The following is a 21,944-nucleotide window of genomic DNA, read 5'->3' as shown; positions in this document are numbered from 1 at the left end:
TAAAGACTCTCAAGTGGTCTGATGAAACCAAGATTGAACTCTTTGGCCTGAAAGCCAAGCATCACGTCTGGAGGAAACCTGGCACCATCCCTACGGTGAAACATGGTGGTGGCAGCATCATGCTGTGGGGATGTTTTTCCATCAGCAGGGACTGGGAGATTAGTCAGGATCGAGTGAAAGATGAATGGAGCAAAGTACAGAGAGATCCTTGATGAAAACCTGCTCCAGAGTGTTCAGGACCTCAGACTGGGCTGAAGGTTCACCTTCCAACAAGACCACGACCCTAAGCACACAGCTAAAACAACACACTCATAAAGGGAACTCCCCCTAGGCTGGGGGCTCGTTTAGTTTTTATTTCTTTTGAAGACTACTAGGAGGTCAGTTTCAACCAGGGGTTGGAACTGGTCCAGGGAACAGAACCAAAAACTGGAAAAGAATGACATCAAAAACAATATTAGAACCGGAATCAGAACCGGGAACAAACATTATCTATACCGTTCCGGAACAGAACCGTTTTTTTAAAAGCATGGGAACCGATTAATAACATCATTTTATGTTCCAGACATTTTTTTCCAGTCCCACAAAAAATGCAACAAAGCGCCTATGCAAAGCCCTCACTCTGTCATTTAGAAACGTATTCCAGTGCCTGCCTGCCAGCTGAAAATCTTTGCCAGTGTGTGCGCTTGTGTAGGCTACCTGCCCCTCCGAAGCATAGCCCACTGATGTTACAAGCGTGATTCAGAAATTAGGGAGAGAGATTTTTAATTAGAGAAGAATGGATTAACTTATTCAATGCTAGTTAAGGATACTACAGTTATCATGTTTCACATTGGATTTATTAACTACAAAAATGTAAGACGTGTTTTTACTTTAATTCTGGTGCCGCTCTTCACACACAAGCTTGTTAGTAGGGGTGTGGCGAGTACTCGGACAAAACGGGTAACTGATATTTTCTGAATATGATTATGACACGACTAATTTGGGTAATTATCCGCTGTGTGCTCCAAATAACTATTGGCTAGTTCTTCTGTCTGTAAAGAAACTGGCGGAGTATCGGTTGAGCCTGCTGCAACGATTGGATTAGAACAAGCCACTCTCCGTCTACTCTCATTTCCCCAGACAGACACACAAGTTGATGTTTCACTCAGTCACTCACTCACAGTCACTCGTCTCAGGGCACAAGTCTCCCCTTCTCCAAACATAATGTATGAATCAGAATCCGTAGCTAGTCATTGTTGTTCAATCTAATTATTTTCTGTAGACTGAGGCCATATGGTTGTTTTTGTCTGTCTAATGGCGTTGTTTAGTAGGCCTACTTTGTCTGTCCTGTCCATCTTGTGATCCAAGCTCATGCTTCTTGCTATTATTTAATCTCGCCCAGGCATGTTTACCGAGCGACAGATCATTCAAAAATAGAATTACAAATGTTTATGTTGATTGTACAAATGCTGTAGCATAAGTGTCGGGAGAGAAACGTTTTGCTACTCTCGAAAGTGAAACAATATATGGGGAAAGCGAATTAGCCTAATGTCATCTATATATGTGTCTGGAATACATGCAGGCAGTAGTAGACAGCCATGCATTAGGGTATTTATTAGCCTATTTCAATGATAAGTAAATAGCCCTACTGTGCATTTTCATCTGTCAAGGTCGTTTACCTTTGAACAATGTGTGTGAATGAGTGAATTAACATATTGATGCGCTCGGAGATGCGATCACTTCAGGTATAGGCTTTACGGGCATTTAAAGCGCACTTCCGTGTTTCCCGATCACCAGTAAATCCAATTACGAGTATCAAGTGTAAGAGTACGATTAAGAATAAGAGTATGACGAGATCAGCACATCCCACCTTCTCTCGCTCTCTCCCCACCTGCAAAATGTGTCTGTCCAATGCATGTAGTTAAACAATTATAGCTTGCCCGCTCCATAGCAAGCAGGTCTATCCGCACTGATTGGTGAAGTAATTTAATGTAGCGCTAAATAAAATAAAATAAATAAATTTTAGATCCTTAAAAAGGAACAGATGGAACGATATAAACCGTTACTTGTTTTGGGTTAGATCCGGTCCAGAACTTTATTTTGCAGGACGGAATAGTGAAACAGAACGAGAAAAATAATGGTTATATTCAGTACGAAATGATTGGAAAATAATTTTGGTTCCAAACCCTGGTTTCAAGAGATCCAGGCAATTCTGACATTGGATATCGATAACTCCATATCTTTAGAAACGGATTGACGGAATTCCCCAAGGCAAAACATGAACTCAGCCTGTTTTCTCTTTTCCCACAACACAATTCGTGAGCCAGCACGACCATGAGGAGACTGTCCTAAGGGATGGAGATATTCCTGCTATGTAAAGGCGTAAAATATGCATAAGACAATTCACACAGCCCAATCAACAAATTATGCTTGCATCATATAGTCTGTAGATGTAGTTTAAATTCTTGATTAGTGTATGTATGTACAGTGGGGAGAACAAGTATTTGATACACTGCCGATTTTGCAGGTTTTCCTACTTACAAAGCATATAGAGGTCTGTAATTTTTTATCATAGGTACACTTCAAATGTGAGAAACGGAACCTAAAACAAAAATCCAGAAAATCACATTGTATGATTTTTAAGTAATTAATTTGCATGTTATTGCATGACATACGTATTTGATCACCTACCAACCAGTAAGAATTCCGGCTCTCACAGACCTGTTAGTTTTTCTTTAAGAAGCCCTCCTGTTCTCCACTCATTACCTGTATTAACTGCACCTGTTTGAACTCGTTACCTGTATAAAAGACACCTGTCCACACACTCAATCAAACAGACTCCAACCTCTCCACAATGGCCAAGACCAGAGAGCTGTGTAAGGACATCAGGGATAAAATTGTAGATCTGCACAAGGCTGGGGTGGGCTACAGGACAATAGGCAAGCAGCTTGGTGAGAAGGCAACAACTGTTGGCGCAATTATTAGAAAATTGAAGAAGTTCAAGATGACGGTCAATCACCCTCGGTCTGGGGCTCCATGCAAGATCTCACCTCGTGGGGCATCAATGATCATGAGGAAGGTGAGGGAAAGCCCAGAACTATACAGCAGGACCTGGTCAATGACCTGAAGAGAGCTGGGACCACAGTCTCAAAGAAAACCATTTGTAACACACTACGCCGTCATGGATTAAAATCCTGCAGCGCACGCAAGGTCCCCCTGCTCAAGCCAGCGCATGTCCAGGCCCGTCTGAAGTTTGCCAATGACCATCTGGATGATCCAGAGGAGGAATGGGAGAAGGTCATGTGGTCTGATGAGACAAAAATGTAGCTTTTTGGTCTAAACTCCACTCGCCGTGTTTGGAGGAAGAAGGATGAGTACAACCCCAAGAACATTCCAACCGTGAAGCATGGAGGTGGAAACATCATTCTTTGGGGATGCTTTTCTGCAAAGGGGACAGGACGACTGCACCGTATTGAGGGGAAGATGGATGGGGCCATGTATTGCGAGATCTTGGCCAACAACCTCCTTCCCTCAGTAAGAGCATTGAAGATGGGTCGTGGCTGGGTCTTCCAGCATGACAACGACCTGAAACACACAGCCAGGGCAACTAAGGAGTGGCTCCGTAAGAAGCATCTCAAGGTCCTGGAGTGGCCTAGCCAGTCTCCAGACCTGAACCCAATAGAAAATCTTTGGAGGGAGCTGAAAGTCCGTATTGCCCAGCAACAGCCCTGAAACCTGAAGGATCTGGAGAAGGTATGGAGGAGTGGGCCAAAAGCCCTGCTGCAGTGTGTGCAAACCTGGTCAAGACCTACAGGAAACAAATGATCTCTGTAATTGCAAACAAAGCTTTCTGTACCAAATATTAAGTTCTGCTTTTCTGATGTATCAAATACTTATGTCATGCAATGAAATGCAAATTAATTACTTAAAAATCATATAATGTGATTTTCTGGATTTTTGTTTTAGATTCCGTCTCTCACGGTTGAAGTGTACCTATGATAAAAATTACAGTCCTCTACATGCTTTGTAAGTAGGAAAACCTGCAATGTCGCAGTGTATCAAATACTTGTTCTCCCCACTGTATGTGGTAATCTGGCCTGCCAGTGCCAACTATCCATTCATTCTCTAAAGAGGAACGCTCACTCAGTAACTTGGGGGAAAATAACCTCCAATAAGTACCTTTCCCTGGAAAAATACTTCATAACAAATCTACAGTGCCCTCCTCACCCATTTTACAGGGGTGGTCCCTTACCTAGGATGATGGTGTTGTATGATATTGTCTCCGGGGTCTTCCCGTCATTGTAGAAGGCCAGATGCCACACCCCAGAGTCCAGGTACCGGATGAAGCCAGCTTGGTGCAGGCTGACCTGGTGCTCCATCCACCCCCTGGCTTCCGACTCTGTGGAAGCCCGCCTCTCTTTGGCGATGAGTCTGCTGCCATCCAGCAGCTCCACAAAGTCATACTGAAGAAAGGTCAAGCAGAGACGTCAATTGGGACTTATTCATTGGTCACTTGACATAAGATGATGAAAAATGCTGACGTGACATTCTTTGTTGTTCCAGGTGCAAAATATCTGTTAAAAAAAGTATCTAATTTGACATTAAAGGAGCTATCCACGATTTAATTGAGTCGAAGTAAAGATTTTCCAGAAGACTGATCCTTTTCATTCTGAATGCTAACTGTGTTTCATTCACACAAACACAAAACAGAGTGTTGAAAGAAGAAAAGAGCACATTAAAAAAGGATTTAGTATCAGAAATGGGACATGCAGCGAACACAACACAAAGCAACTCTCCAACTGACTCAGTACGGATAGGAAATACAGCATTAAAGCAAGGGTGAGCGAAGTCAACTCTCAGTGGTTTAAACCCTTATGAGAGGAGCTGAGGGGCAGAGAAGAGATATTACCCTGCTGATGTAGGCCATTTTGTGTTGGTGGCCAGGGGGCCAAGTAAAAGAAGTACAGAACCCAACCATTCCTTTACTCCCAGACCAGTGTGTGCGTCTTGATTATTTGGCAAAGGCTCATCTCAATCTAACAATAGGAGCAAATAATAATGGACAAGAAGCCAAGCCTAGCTGGGCCACCCAATAAACCACAAATATTTATTAGCTAGTACTTGGGAACAGTGGCGGCTCCTGAAAAAATTCTCAGGGGGGGCAATTTTTCTGATGATTTAGGTGACCTACACACATTTTAAAAAAGATATGTCCAGCAACAACATGAAGACAGGGGCAGCATATAAGTCAATACCAGAAGCATTTATTGACTGATCTCAAAAGTGTTGGCTTACAAAAGCAAAATAAGTTATCACAGTAAAAATAATCAAGGGTGTTCTTTCACATTCCTCAACACTGCATAAACAATATGCATTTCCATAAAACACCTCATCTAATTGTGCCACAAAGTTGACAAGTCCAAGAAAAATACCAGGGTTGGTGGAGCCCTCAGTTTCATCTTTGCCTCGCAAAGCTAACTCAAACACTCCGCAAAACTTCACACACTGGATTAGCCGGCTGAGGATGTGGCGGTTCTTGCTAACCTCATCGTTGTGGCGGCGGACAGCTAGCCTGTATCCCTCATCCAGTTGAGTGGCAATGTTCACTCTCTCCAAAGCAGACAATCTCAAACAGCTATCCATGTGGGTCTTTGACAGCTCATGTTTCTTAATCTTTTCTGAAAGATGGTGCATGTCCGTTACACCAGTCGCTGTCCAAGCGGTGCTGTCTGCCGTGCCGCCTTCAGGGTGAAAGAGTAAGCAGGGGTAGCAGAAGACTGCATTAGCTACATCGCAGCCTGCTAGCCAGGTTTTTCGTTCGTACCAATTTTTGGAAAATCCTCGGGTGTAGGACTTTCCCCCTTTAGTAGAAACCTGTTGAATTATTAAATTTGGTCTGGGAGGTCCTAATTGTTTCGTTGCCAATTTATCTTGATTTGTTCGCCGACAAAAAGGAACTTCTTTCAAAAAGACAATCGAGTTGCACTGAACGCTAGCCATCTTGACAGTAGTACGTGAATTGATTGACGCTGCTACCCGCTCTTTTCTTAGTTACGTTCATGGTTATGTTACGTATGACGAAAGCGCGTAAGTGCAAGTTCTCCCGGAACCCATAGAGATTGTATTGAAAGCTCTGATATTTGAAAAAAAAAGATTTTACATGAGAGTCTATGAGAGACTTCTGGGGCTATTTTCAACCTGACTGAAATCGCCCCAAAAGGGGCGGGGCCATTTGAAGCACGACTTTAGCCTGATTGGACATTTAGTGGCAGATCAGACGTCTAGATTAGAACACTGATAACTACTGTTGCCGTGATATAATTGATTAGAAAAAAAATCCCTTCCTTTTCCCGTTTGGCAGTGCGTCGCCCATATCGCCCTAATGAACACACCGCCCCTGCTTGGGAATTCAAACTATTGTTGATAATTTCTTCACAAAACCTAGTTTTAGACAATTGATTAATCATGCAGAGTAAGACAATAACAAATTGAGTAAAAAAAAAAAAAGTGGGGTAGGTAAGTTGTTCCTCAACTCAGGCTGTGAATGTAACCAACGGTCAATATCTCTCATTGGGGTCTTTCATGCTCAGTTACATAAACATATTGATTTATCTCCCTGGCAATTTAACAGACCGTTTTTAAGGCAGTGGTGGGGGAATTTGTGTCTATTAAATATTAAAGCATTAGACCTCTCAGGCTTCTGTCACACAAAAGTTACACTTAAATTCAAACTGGTTCTATAGCAGATTAGTAAAAATGTGCCTTTTCCCCTTTATTCAGATTACAACCTATCACTTTCGGTTATTCGAAAATGAAATCATCTCATAAACATCACTATTTTTAAAACAAGCCATAGAAATTTGGTTAAATTTCAGTTTAATCCACCAGAAAAGACAGAACAAATACAGTGAGGGAAAAAAGTATTTGATCCCCTGCTGATTTTGTACGTTTGCCCACAGAAAGAAATGATCAGTCTATAGGAAGGTTTATTTGAACAGTGAGAGACAGAATAACAACAAAAAAATCCAGAAAAACACATGTCAAAAATGTTATAAATTGATTTGCATTTTAATGAGGGAAATAAGTATTTAACCTCCTCTCAATCAAAAAGATTTCTGGCTCCCAGGTGTCTTTTATACAGGTAACGAGCTGAGATTAGGAGCACACTCTTAAAGGGAGTGCTCTTAATCTCATTTTGTTACCTGTGTAAAAGACACTTGTCCACAGAAGCAAATCAATCAATCAGATTCCAAACTCTCCACCATGGCCAAGACCAAAGAGCTCTCCAAGGATGTCAGGGACAAGATTGTAGACCTACACAAGGCTGGAATGGGCTACAAGACCATCGCCAAGCAGCTTGGTGAGAAGGTGACAACAGTTGGTGCAATTATTCACAAATGGAAGAAACACAAAATAACTGTCAATCTCCCTCGGCCTGGGGCTCCATGGAAGATCTCACCTCGTGGAGTTGCAATGATCATGAGAACGGTGAGGAATCAGCCCAGAACTACACGGGAGGATCTTGTCAATGATCTCAAGGCAGCTGGGACCATAGTCACCAAGAAAACAATTGGTAACACACTACGCCGTGAAGGACTGAAATCCTGCAGCGCCCGCAAGGTCCCCCTGCTCAAGAAAGCACATATACAGGCCCGTCTGAAGTTTGCCAATGAACATCTGAATGATACAGAGGAGAACTGGGTGAAAGTGTTGAGCTCTTTGGCATCAACTCAACTCGCCGTGTTTGGAGGAGGAGGAATGCTGCCTATGACCCCAAGAATACCATCCCCACCATCAAACATGGAGGTGGAAACGTTATGGTTTGGGGGTGTTTTTCTGCTAAGGGGACAGGACAACTTCACCACATCAAAGGGACGATGGACGGGGCCATGTACCGTTAAATCTTGGGTGAGAACCTCCTTCCCTCAGCCAGGGCATTGAAAATGGGTCGTGGATGGGTATTCCAGCATGACAATGACCCAAAACACACGGCCAAGGCAACAAAGGAGTGGCTCAAGAAGAAGCACATTAAGGTCCTGGAGTGGCCTAGCCAGCAAAGAAGAGTGGGACAAAATCCCTCCTGAGATGTGTGCAAACCTGGTGGCCAACTGCAAGAAACATCTGACCTCTGTGATTGCCAACAAGGGTTTTGCCACCAAGTACTAAATCATGTTTTGCAGAGGGGTCGAATACTTATTTCCCTTATTAAAATGAAAATCAATTTATAACATTTTAGACATGCGTTTTTCTGGATTTTTTGTTGTTATTCTGTCTCTCTGTTCAAATAAACCTACCATTAAAATTATAGACTGATCATGGTCTTTGTCAGTGGGCAAACGTACAAAATCAGCAGGGGATCAAATACTTTATTCCCCGCACTGTATGTCACACATGCAGCTAAAACAAATATATGGAAATGTCTGCTCTACCCAAAATTACACCCAACTAATTGCAGCATTACCGCAAAAATGGAAGAGGCAAGTAGAAAGGGGAAAAAGTAAGAAACTTGTCTGTCGGTCCTGCATTAAAGACCAACATTGGTTAAATAAAACTGTGATAAATAAAGTATACCAGTTTCTTTTAAGGACAATTTTCTTTACAGTTGTGCAATTTAGATTGCAAAATAGTTGGGAAGAGATTTTCGATGTACCGATTCCATGGCACATGGTTTATGAGCTGATAAACAAAAAGACACCGGATTCAAAACTTAGAATTTTCCAATTCCAATTATTATACAAAACCAATAGAATGTTATATATACAGTTGAAGTCGGAAGTTTACATACACCTTAGCCATTTAAACATTTAAACACAGTTTTTCACAATTCCTGACATTTAATCCTAGTAAAAATTCCCTGTCTTAGGTCAGTTAGGATCACCACTTTATTTTAAGAATGTGAAATGTCAGAATAATAGTAGAGAAAATGGTTTATTTCAGCTTTTAATTATTTCCTCGCATTCCCAGTGGGTCAGAAGTTTACATACACTCAATTAGTATTTGGTAGCCTTTAAATTGTTTAACTTGGGTCAAACATGTCGGGTAGCCTTCCACATGCTTCCCACAATAAGTTGGGTGAATGTTGGCCCATTCCTCCTGACAGAGCTGGTGTAACTGAGTCAGGTTTGTAGGCCTCCTTGCTCACACACGCTTTTTCAGCTCTGCCCACATATTTTCTATAGAATTGAGGTCAGGGCTTTGTGATGGCCACTCCAATACCTTGACTTTGTTGTCCTCGCATTCCCAGTGGGTCAGAAGTTTACATACACTCAATTAGTATTTGGTAGCCTTTAAATTGTTTAACTTGGGTCAAACATGTCGGGTAGCCTTCCACATGCTTCCCACAATAAGTTGGGTGAATGTTGGCCCATTCCTCCTGACAGAGCTGGTGTAACTGAGTCAGGTTTGTAGGCCTCCTTGCTCACACACGCTTTTTCAGCTCTGCCCACATATTTTCTATAGAATTGAGGTCAGGGCTTTGTGATGGCCACTCCAATACCTTGACTTTGTTGTCCTTAAGCCATTTTGGGGTGGGGTCATTTTCCTTTTGGAAGACACATTTGCGACCAAGCTTTAACTTCCTGACTGATGTCTTGAGATGTTGCTTCAATATATCCACATAATTTTCCTTCCTCAAGATGCCATCTATTTTGTGAAGAGCACCAGTCCCTCCTGCAGCAAAGCAACCCTATAGCATGATGCTGCCACCCCCGTGCTTCACGGTTGGGATGATGATATTCGGCTTGCAAGCAACCCCCTTTTCCTCCATGATGGTCAACGATGGTCATCTTTGTCCCCATGTGCAGTTGCAAACCGTAGTCTGGCTTTTTTATGGCGGTTTTGGAGCAGTGGCTTCTTCCTTGCTGAGCGGCCTTTCAGGTTATGATGATATAGGACTCGTTTTACTGTGGATATAGATACTATTGTACCTGTTTCCTCCAGCATCTTCACAAGGTCCTTTGCTGTTGTTCTGGGATTGATTTGCACTTTTTGCACCAAAGTATGTTCATCTCTAGGAGACAGAACACGTCTCCTTCCTGAGCAGTATGACGGCTGCGTGGTCCCATGGTGTTTATACTTGAGTACTATTGTTTGTACAGATGAACATGTACCTTCAGGCGTTTGGAAATTGCTCCCAAGGATGAACCAGACATGTGGAGGTCTACCATTTTTTTTCTGAGGTCTTGGCTGATTTATTTTGATTTTACCGTGATGTCAAGCAAATAGGCACTGAGTTTGAAGGTAGGCAATGAAATACATCCACAGGTACACCTCCAATTGACTCAAATTATGTAAATTAGCCTATCAGAAGCTTCTAAAGCCATGACATCATTTTCTGGATTTTTCCAAGCTGTTTAAAGGCTAAGTCAATTTAGTGTAACTTCTGAGCCACTGGAATTGTGATACAGTGCATTATAAGTGAAATAATCTGTCTGTAAACAATTGTTGGAAAAGTTACTTGTGTCATGCACAAAGTAGATGTCCTAACCGACTTGCCAAAACTATAGTTTGTTAACAAGAAATTTGTGGAGTGGTTGAAAAACAAGTTTTATTGACTCCAACCTAAGTGTATGTAAACGTCCGACTTTTCAACAGGAGAATGACCCAACACACCTCCAGGCTAAGGGCTATTTGACCAAGAAGGAGAGTGATGGAATGCTGCATCAGATGACCTGGCATCCACAATCACCTGACCTCAACCCAATTGAGATGGTTTGGGATGAGTTGGACCGCAGAGTGAAGGAAAAGTAGCCAACAAGTGCTCAGCATATGTGGGAACTCCTTCAAGACTGTTGGAAAAGCATTCCAGGTGACGCTGGTTGAGAGAATGCCAAGAGTGTGCAAAGCTGTCATCAAGGCAAAGGGTGGCTATTTGAAGAATCTCAAATATAAAATATATCTTGATTTTTCTAACACTTTTTTGGTTACTACATGATTCCATATGTGTTATTTCATAGTTTTGATGTCTTCACTATTATTCTACAATATATACAATTGTAAAAATAAAGAAAAACCCTTGAATGAGTATGTGTGTCCAAACTTTTGACTGGTAGTGTATGTACTTTTTATTGTTGGATATATAAGACTAAAAATACCAGGAAATGAGCTCCAATTGATTTTAATTTTGGAAATCTGTTCCCAATTATTCCCACACATAATAGAGAGACACGTAATCATATACAAATGTAAGCAATGTTTGAAATGATAATGTTTTAGTGAAATATTATATCTGTTTGGGCTTCTTGCAGTCAATTTGCAGCCTGCAAAATATTTGTAATTATGTTCCTGTCCCCCGACCATCCGCTCAAGGAATAATCGTCCCACTCCTGAATTTAGTCGATGATCCCTGCTTTAAGTATTAGAATCTGGTCATTCAGTTGATGAACAGCGCTACAAATAAAACTTTGTCTTGTGACACTTCACAAAACACTTTACTTTGTAAAAAATAAAACTGAAAAGACAAATATTCTAAGCATGGCAGTGGATTTCTATGTCATTTTGCAAAAATCATACAGTCAGATTTTTCCACCCTACTCAACAGATGTACCATTTACCTGTGTGTGAGATGGTGGGAGACCCTTCCTCCCGTAGACCCCAACCAGTGCATTCTTCTGAACAGAGATATTGAACTTGAGGAAGCGCGGCTGTTCCATAGCCAGCCGAGAGCGCCAGAACACCCCCGGCGGTATTCCCTGATCTACCCTCCTGCCCACTTCCACTTGCCCGGTGTCAATGGAGTTGTTTTCTTGATGGGCCGCACCAGTCCTGCCTGGAGGGGAGTAAGAGAGAGCACTTACCGTTCATCACCATATTCGAAAACTATACCTATACAAGCGCTCTGAAACCACAGTTACAGTTTCACAAACATCTGTTCTTCTATTCTGTGAACCCATTTTCGGCAAAATGATAACATTTTCAATATCACCTTGATTTAAATAAAATGGAGACAGCCTTTAGTTATTATGCCCCCAGCCTCTGGAAAAGCCTACCAGAGAACCTGAGGGGGGCCGAAAATGTGGACATTTAAAAGAGATCTTAAACACACCTTTTTAGCTTTGCTTTTCCTTAGGGTGCTTTTTAGTCCTTCAGTTTTACTGTTATTCTTTTGTTTTTTATCCTCTTATGTTTGTTGTGTAGTAAATATTTCTGTTTTTATTTTCATAGTTTATTTTTATTCGTTTTTTCCTGTGAAGCACATTGCGTTGCATTCCATGTCTGAAATGTGGTGTATAAATAAATCTTGATTTGATTTGATATGATACAGACACATGGCTCACAGTCTATATCGCTGGCCCTCATAGATATGAGTCTTGCTCATTAGATACAGCACAGTCAAACATGGAAATACAAGTCAGCTTCAGTAGTTCAAGGTATTTCTACTTCCTGGTACAAATTCAGTTGATGATATAAACTTCTTTATTCTCACTCAAATAGACCCTAGCTGGTTGCTCCATTATGAGACTGGAACAGATCGTTTTGCCATTTGTTGCCCTATCTTTTGTGTGGTACTGGTGATTCACTAAACGTAATAGTTGATACATTACCTGGTACAGTACTGTAACAATACATGATAAGGATTGGGAAGTGATGCTTTTAAAGGTTAATGTAGCTGCAAAGACACCCACTTAAACATGACTCTGCCTGAGTTACAATCAAACATAAATTTGCCGACAACACGACGGTGGTAGGCCTGATCACAAACAACGATGAGACAGCCTATAACAGGGGACCGTTCTTGCGGTCAATTTGTAGTCTACAAATTATTTGTAATTATGTACCGGCCCCCTGACCATCAGCTCAAGAAGAAAATCGTCCCGCAGCTGAATCTAATTGATGATCCCTGGCCTATGGGAGGAGGACATAGACCTGGCAGTGTGGTGCCGTGACAACAACCTCTCCCTCAACGTCAGCAAGACAAAGTAGGTGATCGTGGACAACAGGAAACAGAGGGCCGAGCACACCACCATTCACATTGAGGGGGCTGAAGTGGAGCTGGTCGAGAACTTCAAGTTCCTCGGTGTCCACATCACTAAGGATCTATCATGGTCCAAACACACCAACACAGTTGTAAAAAGGGCACGACAATGCCTCTTCCCCCTCAGGAGGCTGAAAAGATTTGGCATGGGCCCTCGATCCGCAAAAAGTTCTACAGCTTCACCATTAAGAGCATCCTGACTGGTTGCATCACCGCCTGGTATGGCAACTGCTCGGCATCCCACCGCAAGGCGCTACAGAGGGTAGTGCGTACGGCCCAGTACATCACTGGGGTGGACCTCCCTGCTATCCAGGACCTCTATATCAGGCGGTGTCAGAGGAAGGCCCCAAGAATTGTCAAAGACTCCAGCCACCTAAGTCATAGATTGTTCTCTTCGCTACCGTACGGCAAGCGGTACCGATGCACCAAGTCTGGAACCAACAGGACCTTGAACAGCTTCTACCCCCAAGCCATTAGACTCCTAAATAGTTAGTTAAATAGTTAACCAAATAGCTACCCGGACTATTGACCCTTTTTGCACTCACTTTTTTTACTCATCACATACACTGCTGCTACTGTTTACTATCTGTCACTTTTTCCCTAGTTATTATGTACATACAGTACAGTGGAGGCTGCTGAGGGGAGGACGGCTCATAATAATGTCTGGAACGGAGTAAATGGAATGGCATCAAACACATGGAAACCATCGGTTTGATGTATTTGATACCATTCCACCAATTCCGCTCCAGCCGTTACCACGAGCCCCCAATTAAGGTACCACCAACCTCCTGTGATACAGTATCTACCTCAATTACCTCGTACCCCCTGCACATCAACTCGGTACTGGTACCCTGTGTATGTAGCCAAGTTATCGTGACTCATTGTGTCTCTATTATTACTTTTATTATTGCGTGTTTACTTTTCTATTATTTCTCTATTTTCTTTCTCTCTGTATTGTTTGGAAGGGTCCGTAAGTAAGCATTTCACTGTTAGTCCACACCTACGAAGCATGTGACGAATAAAATTAGATTTGACTCATTCTCAAATGAAAAGTTAAATACCTTACTTCGGTGTACAGTGATGTTATGCTCAAAGCATTAATGTTAAAATATGTTTGCCTGATATTTATTTTAAAAACCACTTAGGATAAACGTATGAGTGGAACTAAAGCAGGACTATTGAAATTAAATGTAAATAAAAAATGATTTACATTTTATCTCACAATGGCCCTCCGGAATTTAAATTAAGACAGACAATATTAATCCAAAATTCTTGCTATGAATCCATTACATTTTACATTTTAGTCATTTAGCAGACGCTCTTATCCAGAGCGACTTACAGTTAGTGAGTGCATACATTTTTCATACTATGTAGTTATGTCAGCTTCCCATTTCACAGTTTAAAACAAAGACCATAAAAACCAAGACCATTTGTGCTTTTGGTGCTCCGTTAATACCTGTGAAGGTAGTTAAGGTGGTTATATAATGTGTGTGTTTTCTATCTTTGTTTGAGGGTGTTTGTGCAGGAGGACCTTTCCTGTCACTTTACCTCGACTCCAAAATGAAGACGTACAGAGACACGTTTACCTCCAGAGAGAAAATGACCTGCTATCGATTGCCTTTAAACACTCCCAAACGAGCCTCCTGCTATCTTCCTTAGCACTACTTACGAGATTTTAAATCTAGCCCAGTTTAAATCACACTGAGCTTTCATCTGCCTCCTCAAACCCAATTAATACCATCATGGCTGTACATCTTAAATACCTAATAATGTGCAAAGGTTAAGTCAGTGGCCTTTTGCTGTAAAGGTGAAGGAAGGTGGCACACGTGGCAGACATCACATAAAAAAATTACAGACCTCTACTGGTAAAGGCTGAATGGGGTACAGTATAATGATTAGGTTGTGCAAAGCTGTCTGGACTCTGTCGATTACAATTCAGAAGGTATCTACTGTATAGGCTAGGCTACTGTTTGGGACCATTTTTGTGCTGAGACAAATGCATCACATTAGCAAGCCGAATGAACAAACAAACAAGCATCCAGTGCAATTTAGGGCTACGAGCATATTCAAAAACATAGACATATGTTGTGTTCCTTCCCCAAATGTATGCTAAATATATAACAAGTAGGTAAAGAGCTATCGGAATATGCTATAGGTTTTGCTAATGTCCTTACCATAGTCAGCTGAGAGTACTGTCAATATGCTTGGTTGAGTGGGCAAAGCCTTCACCACTCCATTCTCAAACGTGGGTTGGTTTTCTGTTCCTTGAAGTTGCCAGTTGAGGCCGAAAAAGTGCATTGCTGTAATGTGAACAAAACAGTGGAATATAATAGGGTTAGGGCAAATGATCAAATCGTTAAGACACAACACTTGCTGGACAGCATTTCCAGGAAAAAGAGTTCAGACAATACATCATTGTGTGGCCAAGGGTAGCCTTGTCCCCTCTGCATTAATCACATTAAAGTGATCATGACTCACTTCCCTCCTTCTATATGGCCCTACATCTTCAATGTCTAAGAAATACTAAAGAGTGGGAATTATTTTGTACTAGGTTAGCTTACTATGGGTGTTCCCCATGTAGGCTAAGTGCTCTACTTTAAAACCCAACAGGGCCCAGACACAGCAAGCACAATCAATACTGAGGAGAGGAGGAACACTGCTGTGGCTCTTTAGGCACACTAGTGTCAGGACACAAACAGCACTGCATCAAAGAGCGCAGCGGGACGTTGTATTTAAAAACCCAAACATTTGTTACCAAACAGACAGGAGGAGGCAGATGAGGGTCTACTCCTCAACTCCTCTAATACAAAGCAAGCAATTCAAAACAAACACAGCCCTACATTTAAAACAATTATCAGAAAACCCAATTGTTTGTGTGTATTTACGTGTCAGAGGGTAAAAGTGGCTTCGAGCCTCAAACTATCTAGTTTTGCTAGTCTAGTCTTGCGTAACCAACCAAAATGCCGTTTTATTCCTCCAACCCCTGTCTCTGAATAGGACGCTATCAAGCTGTGTCTTGTTGTTTGGGGAGACTTGGTCTTCTATGAACACAGTGAGAGGGTGAGACTCCTTCAAAGATTGCCAGGGAAGCCATGCTGAGGAGGCCAAACTCCCCCATTTCGGATTTCTGAGTGGTTTGATCTGAAGCAAAACTTTTTTTAAACACACTTTTTTAAAACAATGCAGTGGAATCAGAGAGAATGCAGAATGGGATACATTTGAGAAAAGTTGGGAGAATTGGATGGATGCATATCAAATCAAATGTTATTTGTCACATGCGCCGAATACAACAGGTGTCTTTGTTTGACCTTACTGCGAAATGTTTACATTTACATTACATTTACATAATTTAGCAGACGCTCTTATCCAGAGCGACTTACAGTTAGTGAGTGCATACATTATTATATATATATTTTTTCATACTGGCCCCCGTGGGAATCGAACCCACAACCCTGGCGTTGCAAACGCCATGCTCTACCAACTGAGCTACATCCCTGCCGGCCATTCCCTCCACTACCGTGGACGACGCTGGGCCAATTGTGCGCCGCCCCATGGGTCTCCCGGTCGCGGCCGGCTACGACAGAGCCTGGATTTGAACCGGGAGGTTACTTACAAGCCATTAACCAACAATGCATTTCAAGAAAGAGTTAAGAAAATATTTACTAAATAAACTGGTGTCAGTTATACTGAACAAAAATATAAACGCAACATGCAACAATTTTAAAGATTTTGCTGCGTTACAGTTCATATAAGGAAATCAGTCAATTTTAAAAGATTCATTAGATCCTAATCTATGGATTTCACATGACTGGGCAGGGACGCAGCCATTGGTGGGCCTGGGAGGGCATAGGCCCACCCACTTGGGAGCCAGGCCCAGCCAATCAGAATCAGTTTTTCCCCACAAAAGGGCTTTATTACAGACATAAATACTCCTCAGCACCCCCCCTCCCCTCAGACGATCCCACAGGTGAAGAAGCCAGATGTGGAGGTCCTGGGCTGGCGTGGTTAGATGTGGTCTGCGGTTGTAAGGCCGGTTGGATGTACTGCAAAATTCTCTAAAACGATGTTGGAAGTGGCTTATGGTATAGAAATGAACATTGAATTCTCTGGCAACAGCTCTGGTGGACATTCCTGCAGTCAGCATGCCAATTGCACGCTCCCTCAAAACTTGAGACATCTGTGGCATTGTGTTGTGTGACAAAACTGCACATTTTAGAGTGGCCTTTTATTGTCCCCTGCACAAGGTGTACCTGTGTAATGATCATGCTGTTTAATCAGCTTCTTGATATGCCACACCTGTCAGGTGGATGATTATCTTGACAAAGGCTAAAATGCTCACTAACAGGGATGTAAACACATTTGTGCACAACATTTGAGCGATATAAGCTTTTTGTGCATATGGTACATTTCTGAGATCTCTTATTTCAGCCCATTTAACATGGGACCAACATATTACATGTTGGGTTTATATTTTTGTTCAGTTTAGTTGTTTTCTGAAATACAGAACAACGCAGTCTGTCCTATTTACTGACTTGACTTGCTAATGTACCGTATGTGCGCGAGAGACAGAGAGAAAGAGAGAGAAAGAGACCATGTGAGAGTGCATGTGAGTTTGCTTGTATGTATGTGTGGGACTATGTTTCTTATCTGGGGGCTGGCAGAGGCAAAGTGTACAAGTGTATACTGAAGCTATTTAAGACATCGCACCTGGCAGGTGTTTTGGCTGCAGATGAAAGAGAGGAAGGTGAAAAACTCAACCTGAGGCAACTGGCAAAGAAGGCCTATATCTGTTCAACTAACACACTCACACCAATAGGAACTCCCACACATGCACTCACAGGCCCACACAAACACAAACACACACACACCCTTAAGCCATCGGCACACTCATAAGCCGTACAAGCGGAATCCAGAAACAAGACAACCCACAAAACACGCACATTAAAATCACATGAAAGTTAGAGCACAATAAAAACAGGAATCGCTTAAAAAAAACAGGGTCCAGATCATAAAGGGATAACGTACATGGATATCGATATGGCACTTTTATGGCCCTCTGCTATGGAGATCACTCTCCCCGGTCTTCTCCATTGCATCATTTCTACACAGACATATTTCTCTATATACGAGCATGTCATCCTGTGAATCCTATGGCAGTTCAGGAGAAAGTCACACAGACCAAGATTAAGAGTGTGTATCACTCAGGAAGACAGTTAGGACAGATAAATCTCCACCTGTTTTATCGCTGTGGTCAAGCCGCTAGAGGTTAGTGAGAAGTCATCTTTGATGCATGCTGTAAAAACCAGGGGGAATTATGTCCTATGGGGGAGGATGATGTGCTAATGAAAAAGATGAAAGCACTTCCTGGAAGACATTTTGTTGCACCAGGAAGTCTTATAGTTCTCGATTCCTCGCATCCTCTCCCCTCGCTCCTTCTCAAAATGCTTTGGAAAGGAAGGCTTTCAAGTTCTTAGAATAGTTCCCCTTTTTGGGGGGGTTATGCCCCATCAACACATGACATTGTCACAATGTTACAAATAGGTTGTGAGAAGGTCAGTCATGACAAGTGACAACCGTGTGATAACCAAATGTTGTCAGTAGGGTGCTGGGAGTGTTGTTCTCTAGACAGTGTCATTGTAGGGCAGGAGTGGGCAAACCTTTTGGCTCAAGGGCCACATTGAGTTTTTGAAGGGCCCCATTCTATATGCGTGACAAAACATGTGAAGCCTTTAATCATTTTCACATTGACACGCAACAACTAGTGTAAATATGCTTGCAGAACAATTCTACCCTTGTACCATCTCTACCCTTGTTTATTGTGAACACATTTTTCACAAAATTGATATAATTTATATAATCACAGACATAGTCAAACACACACACAGATCCTGCATCTCTACCCTTGTAAACTACAATCAAACTTACAGTCACAATATGCAAACTTAAAAAAAATATATATATATATATATATATATATATATATATATATATATATATATATATATATATATATATATATATATATATTTATTCTATGATTGGAGACATGCAAAATGTAACAGCCGATGTGTTAAAAAAACTATTCTAAAATTTGAGTGAAACATATGGTAAGAGCATCCGTTTCATTTGGAATGGTCTGTTTTTGAAAGCATATTAAGGAACAATTCTCATCTCCATTGTGAGCCATATTTACAGTTATCCATTCACTTCAGCCCAAATCTGACTGATTAGTTATTACCTGTATCCAAGTGCATTGCTGGATAATTCTCACTGCATAACCATCACCATGAAAAAGCATAATCCTTGCCTACCCAAGTCACGGTTATTCAAGTCTTAATGTGAACAATGTCACCTCTCTTGGCAAGGGCATCAAAGTCTGGTGTCATCTTTGATATAGAGATTCTCAGAACAGCTGACAAGTGGTCATTTGTTAAATTTGACCTGGGACGGGATTTGTTGTAATTCATGACTGAGAACGTTTGTTCACACACATAAAACAAGCATCCTTTGGGCGTGCTTTTTAATGTTTGGAAACGTTGTTTAATTCAGTGAGCCATAGAACTGGTCTATTGTTGCTGTTTTGTACTTCTCCTTCAAAGTACTGTCACATTGATGTCGATGAGCTCCAATTGTGTGTCTGGTGGTGCTTTCTCACTGTCGAAAGACAGGGGGCATGATACAAGCTCCAGCTCAGTCTCAATCTTGGTGAAGTCTGAGAAGCGGCGAGAAAACTCAGCATGCAGGTCGATAAAAGTGCTACTGTATGTCTCAGTGCGGCACTGCAATTCCAGTGTCAGAAAATGAGCGAGAGACCGGCTACTCATTTGTCTGGAGAACAACATATATGTTTGGCCTTGAATGCTTTCACATTGGAATACAGTTCATGCAAAAAAACACAATTTCCCTGCAGTTTCACATTTAGATCGTTCAGATGCCCCAATATGTCCACACAGAAAGTAAAGTCGTTCAGCCAGTCTGTGTCTTTCAACTCGGAGAAGTCGTCAGCTTTATCAACCGTAACAAGGATATACACGGCAAAATACTTTTGCCAGGCTTAGCCAGCGCACATTTGAATGGTACAACAAGTCCTGGTGCTCTGCCTCTGTGTCATTGATCAGCTGAATGAACTGACGATGGTTAAGCCCCCTTGCCCGTATAAAGTTGACAAGTTTTACAACCACTTTCACAACATTTTCCAGCTTTAACACACTTTTACACAGGGCTTCCTAATGAATAATACAGTGAAGAAATATAAATTCCTCCGAGTTAGGGCTTTCTTCTTTTACTTTGTCTTGTAATCTTTTTAGTAGGCCAATGTTTTTACCGGTTAGATTTGGTGATCCATCTCTTGTGACGTTTGTCAGTTTGTTCCACGGTAGATTCCCTGGTTGTTCCCATCATTCAGAGTTCACGTTTCTCATTTTCGCAGCACTCATTTTTCACGTCAAAAGTTGTCAAGCAATGAAGTGGCTATGACGACTGAGCGCATTCTGAATCTGACTGTAGGCCCAAATACAGAGCGCGCTGCCAGGCTACAGCGCCATTTATTGGAGGTTGTTTGTATATCATGGAATGAGTAATTTTAGGCAAAAAATCGTAACTAAAATATAATAATATTTAATATATTTTAAAAATCTCTCACGGGCCGGATTGAAGTGCCCGGCGGGCCAGATACGGCCCGCGGGCTGTACTTTGCCCCCCCCTTGTTGTAGGGTGTCGAGGTGGATTTAAACAGTCTTTCAAGGCTCCTATGGATAGGACTGGGTCATGTCATTGAGCAGGTTGACGTTTGTCATGAGTCTTGACCTGGAGGCAGAACTGAGCGATTTCCCCTTCGATAGGCCAGCTGCAAAGTCAAAATTGGCTATATTGTAGGCATTAAGGTTAGCAGTGTGGTTAAGGTTAGGTTTAAGGTTTGGTTTAAAATCAGATTTTATGACTTTGTGGCTGTGCTAGCTAGTGACCACTCTGCAGAGCTGCCTCCAGAACAAGATTTATGACGAAAAACACTAACCTGCTGTCAGTGATGCCACTCTGTGGGCCTTTTATCAGAATAACAGGATGATGCAGAGCCCTTGTCAGTGGAACTGCCACGATCTGACAGATTCAAACACGACTGTGTCATCGGGAAATGTCTCTGTTCTCGACTGACATACGACAACAGGTGGGATAAAATCCTAAAATCTGCTATATCTGCTCAGCAAGATGATGCTGAAAGAGCAATGCAACCAATGAGAAGATACAATTTTAGCACAGCTTAGAAAGCCGTCAGTCGACGCTGATTCAGCTGACTCAAAGCCATTCAGTCAAGTCAACTTGTCTATCAGAAAGTCTATCGTTTAACCAATTGGAAAGGGTAACAGATATCCTGTGTTGTAGTGTGTTGGATGCTGTCAGGAAGTCTCTCCTGAGAACTGAAGGTTGTTTCACCACTAAGGTTGAATAGCAAGTATTTTATATTTGCAAGGATAATATATTTGAAAGGCCTTTGAAAATAGTTGTAGTACCCATAGTTGTCCATGGATCTAGGGATGATTGCTCTTATGCTCTTTTCTATACTTAGGGGGGGGCTGTGGCTAGCTACACTACATAATCAACACAGTACAGTGCAAGCAGGAAGGGTCATGGTTAACTACAGACGAATACAATAATGTCAATAAGGAGGGGCTATAGTTACCTATACAGTAGCAGAGGATAATTGACAGCAGGACAGCCACGCCCACTGCGCTCAGGGCGGTGCACCTCCAGGAACAGTGCTTGGGTGACTTTTTGAACTTGAAAGCCCCTCTGGAGAGGGTGTTTCTGGGTAGTGGGCGTGCCGGTGTGGAGTACACTGCCCCTGTTGCCATGGTGTAACCTGGGGTTGCTGTGCCAAAGAAAGGGGTTGTTCCTGTGCCCGTTTTAAAGAGGAAGTGTCTGGGGAAACAAAACAGAAAATACACAAATTAATATTAGAATATTTAAAACATACAATCTACTTGCAGTGAAGCCG

At 42.0% G+C, this 21,944-nt stretch overlaps 1 protein-coding gene across 1 annotated transcript in view; it reads right to left on the bottom strand.

The window, feature by feature from the left end:
• The window catches only part of LOC311105077 (teneurin-3-like), a 157,448-nt gene that overhangs the window by 56,001 nt on the left and 79,503 nt on the right, over window positions 1-21,944 (bottom strand). The window contains exons 4-7 of the mRNA XM_084147073.1: window positions 21,630-21,868; window positions 15,127-15,252; window positions 11,532-11,746; window positions 4,232-4,442 (exon numbers count right to left, since the gene is read on the bottom strand). Of these exons, the coding sequence (XP_084003199.1) occupies window positions 4,232-4,442; window positions 11,532-11,746; window positions 15,127-15,252; window positions 21,630-21,868 (791 nt within the window). The remainder of the gene's footprint in view (window positions 1-4,231; window positions 4,443-11,531; window positions 11,747-15,126; window positions 15,253-21,629; window positions 21,869-21,944) is intronic.

The sequence above is a fragment of the Coregonus lavaretus genome (assembly GCF_964263955.1).
Source record: "Coregonus lavaretus genome assembly, chromosome: 29".
Taxonomy (NCBI): domain Eukaryota; kingdom Metazoa; phylum Chordata; class Actinopteri; order Salmoniformes; family Salmonidae; genus Coregonus; species Coregonus lavaretus.
Note: the sequence above shows the minus strand (reverse complement) of the source record. Positions and strands in the feature narration are given on the sequence as shown.